Source organism: Epargyreus clarus, unplaced genomic scaffold, assembly GCF_041222505.1.
Source record: "Epargyreus clarus isolate Ecla_fem2 unplaced genomic scaffold, WU_Ecla_fem_2.2 ptg000021l, whole genome shotgun sequence".
NCBI classification, from domain to species: Eukaryota; Metazoa; Arthropoda; class Insecta; order Lepidoptera; family Hesperiidae; genus Epargyreus; species Epargyreus clarus.
The window spans coordinates 7,515,588-7,525,181 of NW_027332228.1; the positions used below are offsets into that span (position 1 = coordinate 7,515,588).

Sequence of the window (9,594 nt, forward strand, 5' to 3'; positions counted from 1 at the left end):
TATTTACAACTACCCTCATTATGTTTGACAATAATTATAGAAGAGATTATAGTTCATATGACACAGTATCCCTTATGAAGTCAATAATGCAAAATGGACGTAAATAATAGATTTAAGAAACAAAAACTAAAAATATTGAAGACTATTGGTAAAGGTACTTATGGGTATGTAAAATTTACATATCGACTTCGTGAGTGCGTCTTTAGTGAAGATATTTAAATAAACTACTGTTCTTACAGAAACGTGTATTTATGTGAAAACAAATCGAATAATGTGTTGACGATAGTTAAGGACATTGAAATGAACGTAAAGCTTCATACTCACAAAAAGGTAAATATTTTTACTTTTAAAATGTTCTTTACACAGTTACAGTTTACAGTACTTCTACATTTTCAAGTTTTAAATTGTTTTTTAGGACATCACTAATGAAATCGATATATTGTCTACAATGAACCATCCAAATATTATAAAATTTTATAACAGTTACTATATTGACAATAATGTAATGATATGCATGGAATACGCCTCTAGCGGGAATCTAGCAGAGTATATGTATCAACGATGTCCAAATCTAATAAAACAACAGGTATTTGGTATTATTTTAAATTACTGTCTAAGTACCTAATGTTACGTAATTCTAACGGCTTTTGGATCTAGGATTTCTAGCATCATGTAAGTTACAGTTTAGTTAATTTCATTCGGTAGATAGAAGGGTTTCCAAAACTTTTTTAAAAGCTATGTACCTATAACTTTTTTCAACGTTAATAACATTTTTTACCTTTTATTATTAAGAAAAATGTTAACTACTTAAGTATTAAAAATAAGTACCAACCTATGAAATTCGTAGAACGGTCTATACATAGGTATTAAATTCGGAAAATAAACAATCTTACTTGAACGCGTATTTGATATTTATATTGAACATACATATATACAATTCAATGTAACAAAACTGTTTATTTTTTCACCAGGAAATACTATTTTATTTTTGCCAAGTTCTACTAGGTGTGAACCATATACATAGTCTGAACATTGTACATAGAGACTTGAAAGCAGAAAATATACTTCTGACAGGAGAACATGGCATTATAGTAAAGATCGGTGACTTCGGTATATCTAAAATGTTAGCCAGGTGAGTTATTTTAGTTAACATACATATACTAATATCCACAGTACTTTTTTCGCCTACCCATAGTCCCAATACTGCGCAGTGAGGACATGGATCTGCTCTCAAAGTGCGAATAGGTCTGTAGACTACCAAGTTCTTGCAGGTTTGTTTGACTGCCATGAAATAGGGTAAGAGTAAGGAGCGCCAAATTCAAATTCCACTACGATCGGTTAATAGCCCTATATATAATTAGTTTCTTTGGCAGCGCCACTATTAAGATAAATTTAATGCACCTATAACTATACCTATTTACATAAAATGTATTTTTTTCGTCTTAATACATTCCAGTGCAAAGAAAACATCAACAGTAATAGGAACTCCTTATTATTTAGCGCCGGAATTATGCGAAGGAAAGCCATACGACACAAAAAGTGATGTATGGGCTCTTGGTTGTTTGTTGTACGAAATGTGCACACATAAAAGAGCATTTGAATCAGAGGTAACAATATATCCATAGTTAATAATAGTTAATTTCTGTGCAGTGTTACATGCTTATTACTTACTATGAAATCGTTGACAGCTGTAATGATTTCGTTATTTCATATAATAAAGAAATAGCAAACGAACATGCACTCCACATTTTTTTATAATATAGGAGTAGCAGACGAGCATGAAATCCACCTGATTGTAAGTGGCTATTGCCACCCGTGGACATCTGCAATCAACCCCAGATAGATAAATTGCTACTGCCGGTTATGGACATCTGTAATCGTAATCAACTCCAGACAATATTAGATTCCCACCTGAAATCGACCGTTAAGCTGCTACCCCCGAGGACTAAGTTGGAAAGCCTCGGAAAAGTATGTCTCCTTACCACACCCTTCAAACGACAACAAAGCAACGCGTTTATGAGGCAGATATAGCTGTGGCGCCCGCCGTGTTCACAAAGCATTCTACCTCTTTCAAAATAAAATTAAATCCACTAAAATCTTCTCACCCTTAGTATATAACTTTTTATTTTTTAATATTATTACAGACGTTGGTCGGACTAGTGAAAGCTATTACGAGTGCGAGTGTACATCCAATAGATCTCAGTGTTTACGAAAGAGGAATGCAGGATCTAATAGATTCTATGCTTTCAGTGTTGCCTGATAAAAGACCTACGATAAAAGATCTAATGGGGCGATTGATTCTGTTGCCAATTGTTTATACTGTATTTTTAGATGCTGGTAATGATAAATTGTTAAATTTGGATTATGAGAACTTTAAAATATAATTTAAATCTAATTGGTGTATCAAATATTATATAGGACTTATGAAATAAAAGATCGATGTATTTGTAAAATCTATTTATTTGTCTGTACTCAAACTGGAAATAAAAAAATAGAAATGAAAAACTAAGCTGGTATACAAGAAATGCAGTTGCTGAATGGAAAATTTTGGAATCTTTTTGTAAAATTGAACTGTCTAGTTATTATCGCGTATGTGTAGTATCTTGTCCCTAATTAGAGTAGTAAACCCTCTTCTACAGCTTAATATTGAAAGATTTCAGCACTGCTCTGTTCAATCCAGCTTAAATCTAACTTTATAAATAAAACTAAATTCTCTGATCTCCCATGTAGTGATCTGTTCTTACAGCTAATGTGTTATGGAAACCAGTTCATTTGCTTTGAACTGTTATTGTCCATTGGCTTGATCAGTTTCCATTTCTTCATCTTCAAATTCTGAAATCAGGATCGAAATGTTTAAGTTAATGACTATATAAAAAATATTGAAAGTGTGCGGGTTTCACAGAAGATGTTAGCTATCACATCTGTTTTCTTCAGATACAAGATGGCCTGGTTTTAATATGTATTATAATCATTTTGGTTAACCACATGAATGGTCCGATAAGTCTGCAGATCACTTATTTTTGAATTGTCCATGGACAATTTCCAACCTTAAATAAAGTTTAATTTACTAAAGATTTTATTTCTTTAGTGTACAGATGTCCTTGAACTGTATAATCCATACAGCATCTGAAATATAGCTGAAGTATAAGTGTATGACATAAAATATAAAAAGACATTTTAATTTGCTTCCATTTTCATGCAGAAATGTTTATCATCTTCATACCCCAGGATACCTAGATGAGATCAAAATAATATTAATTATATTTTTTGTAGCATTGAAGTATTTTATAAGACTAAGAAGCTGCATAAATATTCCATATGAAATACACATACACTTCTATGTGTGGTATATTTGGCAGGAAGTATGTTACAATTTATGAATGATAAAACAATGGTTAAAACATCATGACTTTTTTTACCTTAATGCTTTCAACTTCACAAAAAAAAATAAGATTATAGCAATACGTCCAACCAAAAAGTTCATCACCTCAAAAAAACCAGAAAAAAAAGGGTTACTTGAATAAATAAAATGGAATTAAATTGGAAAGCTGTTTTATTAAGTTTAGAATTTTACTGACTACCAAATGTGACTTACGTTGACCATTGGCATAGGACTGGGGTGGCAATGGCTTCTGACCAGGGATTTGACCAGATTGCAGCATTCTTGTCAACCGCTCCACCTCTTGCAGTGAGGAAGCATTTTTGATGGCCTCTCTAATCTTGTGAATCTCTTGAGGAGTAAGATCTGCAAAATATGTTTATAGTCAGTGAATCAACTAAATACTAAACTTAAGTTTATACCATAATATTTTTAAACTATCTAGTTCTATGTATTTATTAATAATTTATATTGTGTTAAGTAAAAAAATTAAGCCCATTATTTGACAAGAAGTAATGGATAACTGGAAAAGGAAAAACTGGTAATAAAAAGTTTTAGTACTATAAGAAAGTCAAAGTAAACTAGTAAAATAATTAGTAATATTAACAAAACTTAGAAGATATTGAGTTTCTGTTGACATACTTGTAGTTTTGGAATCAGGCATGATTCCGCCAGGAACAAAGGTTTTTGCTTTTCTCGAAATTTCCTTTTGCATCTCTTTCCCTTTCTTACTCTTAAAGAGAATATTAGCTTCATCTCTTTCCTTTTGCTTTATTTTCCTGAAATCTAGTAGCCTTAGTTCAGGCAATTTGAATGCGACATAGGCTCTGAAAACAAATAATACAATGACTACTTTAAATGTAAGTAACTAAATATCTAATATTTATATATTGTTCAATATTAAGCATACAGTTATCTTACAGCTTTAAAATAATTATCAATGTTCAATTTCTTCACTTTTACATTGTGTACCAATTTAAAAGGTAAAAATAATATCTTATATACACAAATTGACCCCTCCTATGTATAATATTGTAACCCACAAAAGTACCTTTTATGTGTTTATTGCATAAATTGCCTTATTTTAATTTATTTTATCGACACAAGTAACGTTATAAAGTGTATAAAATAAAATATATATACTCAATTTTATAGAGATACCTGCAGAAATGCAGATTTTATTCACATTTTAGCATACACTCTCCTGTGAAGTAAAGTTGTTATTTTGCAATTACGTATACGTAGGAGGGGTCGAAATAATTTCCTTAGTTATATTTATTCTTGTGAACTTCTAACACATTTAAATAAGATAAATAAATAATCAAATACCTATAATGTTGTTTATTTGCCACTGGGTTGTGCATTAAGGACAGAGTACGTAGCTTTGGTAGTGTTGCTAAAGGGTCCAAGTCACCCAATTCAGCAATATTGTTGTTTGTAAAAATAAGTGTTTCTATATTTGGCAAATATTGTTCCAAGTTCTCGCCAATTCTCCTGAAATATGATTCATGGTATATTAAGTAGAAATGAAATTATTATGATTAGTAAAATGAAATTTGATTTTTATTATAGAAATAGCAAATAATCATGCTGCCCATCTGATAGTTAGTAGTAACTGCCACCGATGGACATCTGTAAATAACCCCAAATAGAAAGTCCTACAGTAACTTAGACTACACCTCTCTAGTGATAACACTGCAGTGCTAACAATGTTATTATTTGGGAGAAATGAGTGTAGCAGTTGTGTCTCTCAAGTGAAACCACAAGGTGTACCTTTCTTATGTAATCAGATAAAACATAGTTTGGATAGTTTTACTGTTGTATAACTGAAAAATAGTAATAAAAAAACTATATTCAAATTCCATATAAACATCCTTTACTTACACGATTCTGTTATTATTGAAAAACATGCATTTTAGTCGTTTCAAAAGTGGAAATCCGTCTAGCTTTCTGATATCATTATCCGAAAAGTCTATTGTATCAAATTGGTCTAAGGTTGCCCCTAAATTTTCAATCTGCGGAATTTTATAACCTGAAAAATACAAAAAGGTTTGCTATTATACTGAACAATTAATAGCACCTTACATTTAAATCCTGTTGTTTACAAGCAACATCTAAAGGAATCTTACACACGGGAATCCTTTAAAAAAAGTTTTCAAACGTGCATGAAGAGGTTTATAAATCCGCACTTGGTCAGCGCGGTAAATTATGGTCTAAATTCCTCATACTTTAAGACCTGCGCCCAGCAGTGAGACAATAATGCATTGCCAACAATCTAATATTTTTTTTGGCACCAACATCTTCAAGAGTGGGTTACAAAATGTATGAATATCTCTAAATGCTTGAAATTGAATTGTATAGTTATATTATATTTATTATTACGTAGGAACACACAAAATAAAAGAGGTTGGTATACAAAACCAACGCTTGCTTCGACCTATTAGGTTATGTAGATATATTCACTTTTAAAACCAACCTCTTAGATCCAATTCGCGATCACGACAAGGATTCATATATTGCATAGAGTTTTGTATAAGTTCTGTGCTTAATTTCACCATATTTATTAAATATATACTACTATTCCATAAGAAATAACACAATAACGCAAACAGTTCAATCACCGCTCAAAATGGATTTTTTAAATTATTTTTTAGTACGGCCTTGACTTCTTGCTTTTCAGCCAATGGTAGGGAATAAGGGATGGGATCAGACATCCATTAATCTGAGACAAAAAAACAAATTTTATGGACCATAAATATCGATATTATTAAAAAATAAGTTAACCGATATAGCGAAAGGATCTTAGCTTGATCGAAGGATCTCAGATAGCAGGAAATCGTCATTTTTGTTATCAGGTATATAACAGCTGATCGCTGTTTTTGTTTATAAAAAAATAGATTGTATTTATAAGGAGTATGAAATTTTCAGAATTTTAAAATTAAATTATTATGTTTTTAAACCTATGAAAAATACGTTAGCGGACTTGAAGGTTTATAAATTATCTATGCCACACGTCACGCATAAATAAACAAAAATGCAAAGATTTAAGGAGATTGTTATCTAACCATTGTCTATTAAAATATAGTAATATATTAATTTAAGTTACTTATTATAAACAAAAACAAAATCGCAAACTATTACGGCGGATGGCAAAGGATATTTTCGACTTTCTTGACTTAAAATTGAATTTCTACAACGATCCTCCGCCTTTATAAATTATTTTTAACACAGTAAGGTTGCTTTGACCGAATAATATAAGGAATAAAGATTTTAATGTACATACTACTTTGATATGAGTCAACTAGCCTATTGCTTATAATAATTTAATTGTTTATTTTAAGTAACAAAGACTTTTTTTTAAATTACATTTAAAAATTTTAGTTACATTACATTACAATTTTATATGTAAAAAACTGCAATGAGAAATAAATCTACAGTCTACTCTATTGCTTATATTAGTTATCAGCTTATGGTTGATACAAAAATGAGAATGTAAAACTTCGTGATACATGGTATGTAAAAAAGTAAATTACGTTGACATGACGAATGTCAATATTGTCAATTTGACACATGACATTTGTATTGTATCAGTAAAAGACGAACGCACCTTACAAAGTGTGTTTCGTTGGAATAAAAACATTTTGAAAATAATTCCTTCCTAAGTAAGAAAACGTACAGGTCGATTATTAATAGTACACTTTTATTGGTTATACTAATTCATCAATTGTTATATTACAGCACCAGAATGGGGATTATGGGATCATTCCATGCCCGAAATGTAGACCTTCATATGGATGATAAACCAACATTTGGTGTACAAGACGGATTTACTTTTGAGCGAAAACAAAGAGGTAACTTAACTTTGCATTCCACTTCATAGCCGTACATGAAAGAAAAAGATTAAAATATGAACTAAACAATAAACTATTTTCCGATTACATAATTGTGGTAACTTCAAAACATTGGTTTATATCAGCGTTTCCCAACCTTTTTCAGTCCACGGACGGAAAAAAAAAACAATCCCAGCCAAAACATAATTTTAAAGATTATATTATTATTTATGTATTTTGTTTTTGTTTTTTTTTTTTATATAGATTAATAATAGTGTTATACATCATAAGATGCATCTTTTTTTAATTTCTTAAAATACCGTGTGCTTAGATCACGTTTTTCTAATAAAACTGGTTTGCTGATTTTTCGTTTTGAGGCCCTTTCGCATTTAATGAGCAATTTATGTATGATCCGGAGATGACACCGCAGACCTCCATACATTGTGGTCTGCGGACCCCTGGGGGTCAACGCGGATTTATATTATTGTCGTAAATTCGTAACTCATTCAGTGAAATATCATTGCAGAAATGATTGCCCGTGAGGAGGATCTTATTTCTGCAAGAATTCCCATAAAACACCGTGATTATTGTGCACACCATTTACTGGAATACCAAGTGTGTCGCTATAAAAACATGCCTATGGTTTATAAATGTGCTCACGAGAAACACAATTACTTGAATTGTGAACATGACGAGTAAGTGCCTTAATATAATAAATACTAATAATACAATAGTGGTGGTACAATATTCATATTGGATTAAACATGAATATGTAATTAATGGATTGTGTGATGATAAAATTAAAAATGCCATATGAATGAACTATATACATAGTAAAAGTACTTCAATGAATAATATTATTTAATTAATGACAACTTAATATTTAATTGAAGTACTTTAAATTAATGTAAACATTATAATGGTCCAGTAAGGGAAGTAACAATTTGTCATTCTTTATTTTTTATGATCTGAACTCAAACTTGGTTGCAATTTCTTCATGAAATACTTTTTTAGTGTTATAATAATTGGGGCGGCCACATTCAGAAGTTGTCTCTGAAATTGATGGGCAAATTGTGATATAGGACAGTAATGTGTTGACAACAAAGACATTTTCTCTCCAAAAAAAAAATCAAATGTACAAAACAAAACAATTAGCTATATTAAGTCATTGTATTTTTTCAGCTACATTATAAGAATGAAGGAGTTTGAGCGAGAACGTCGTCTCCGGCTGAGGGAGAAACGTCTTGTTGGTACTGCATAAACCATAGGAAAATGAAATCACTGTGTAAATGTAAATTATATTTAATAAAATCAATAAATCAATAGCTGTTAAAGGTATTTTCTTATTTTAATTAAAGCAACTACTAAAGGCAGGGCCTTAAGGATTGGGCACACAATAATTCTCAAACCCAGGGATAGAAATAATGTAAGAATAAATTAAATGTGGACCAGTAAATGATCAATATTTCAATTTAGAAATGTAGAACGTAAATATTAGCGTGTTGTGTAAGATTTATTGGTTTTTAGAGGTGCCTCTTCTGTCGGAGGCCCTGAGCACTGCCCCTTATGCCCTCGGGGAAAAGAAGTTTTTAATGTTTAAAATTTGCTTTCTTATTATGAAACTAAGTGATTTGATTGGAAGATCCAGTTTAAGTAATTAATGTAATCGGCAATAAAACTGTATAATTTTATGAGAAAGACGTTCCAAAATAAAATATATATACTTTGTCTATAAATTACTAATAAAAATATTATTATATAAAATGTTTCAATAGCACAATAAAAGTCATATCGATTGTGTTTTGATAATTCTATGATTAACAATTAAGGTGGTAGAACCCTTTTTGGTTAGATTCCGGCGGCACCAACGCCACAACTATTTCTGCCTAATAACAGCAGTGTTAGGCGCTGCTGTGTTCCGTTTTGAAGGGTGTGGTAAGGGAGACATACTTTTCCGAGGTGTCCCAGCTTAGTCCTCAGGGGTAGCGGTACTAGCCACTTATCATCAGGTGAACTGCATGCTCGTCTACTACTCCTGTATTATATAAAAAAATAAAAACATGATAATTACGTTTACGTTAAATACTACTTGTGTTTCCTAAAATACTGGAATGATATAATAAAAACGAGATCTATAGAAGGAAGCAGAAATAATTCTATGAAAATTAATTTTATGGGTCAAAAATAAGAGACAAAACTTTATTTGAGAATACGTAATTTTTGGGTCATTATTGATTGGTTATACAGAAGTAACCATTTTTGTAATTTAATTTAATGGCATTCAGAACTACATTATTTTCTTCTACCTTAAAAAAAGGTATGCCTTACCATAAATGAAATTTTATGTGACAACATTTTCAGCGAACATTAATGTTGCCAACTATT

The 9,594-nt window shown here is 30.9% G+C and overlaps 3 protein-coding genes across 3 annotated transcripts; 2 read left to right on the forward strand and 1 right to left on the reverse strand.

The window, feature by feature from the left end:
- Positions 1-25: 25 nt before the first annotated feature.
- Positions 26-2,457, forward strand: LOC140750724 (serine/threonine-protein kinase Nek8). Its single transcript, XM_073084423.1, has 6 exons — positions 26-164; positions 240-330; positions 416-586; positions 972-1,132; positions 1,457-1,607; positions 2,145-2,457. Exons 1-6 carry the CDS (start codon positions 94-96, stop codon positions 2,382-2,384), a joined length of 885 nt encoding a protein of 294 aa, XP_072940524.1. The 5' UTR covers positions 26-93; the 3' UTR covers positions 2,385-2,457.
- On the reverse strand, positions 2,443-6,021 carry U2A (small nuclear ribonucleoprotein polypeptide A'-like U2A). The gene is made up of 6 exons (XM_073084424.1): positions 5,856-6,021; positions 5,264-5,411; positions 4,709-4,873; positions 4,022-4,206; positions 3,596-3,745; positions 2,443-2,832 (listed from the first exon to the last, which is right to left on the reverse strand). Exons 1-6 carry the CDS (start codon positions 5,935-5,937, stop codon positions 2,786-2,788), a joined length of 777 nt encoding a protein of 258 aa, XP_072940525.1. The 5' UTR covers positions 5,938-6,021; the 3' UTR covers positions 2,443-2,785.
- Positions 6,022-6,945: 924 nt separating this feature from the next.
- On the forward strand, positions 6,946-8,543 carry ND-B18 (NADH dehydrogenase (ubiquinone) B18 subunit). The gene is made up of 4 exons (XM_073084974.1): positions 6,946-7,041; positions 7,118-7,230; positions 7,736-7,904; positions 8,392-8,543. Exons 2-4 carry the CDS (start codon positions 7,125-7,127, stop codon positions 8,468-8,470), a joined length of 354 nt encoding a protein of 117 aa, XP_072941075.1. The 5' UTR covers positions 6,946-7,041; positions 7,118-7,124; the 3' UTR covers positions 8,471-8,543.
- Positions 8,544-9,594: the final 1,051 nt, after the last annotated feature.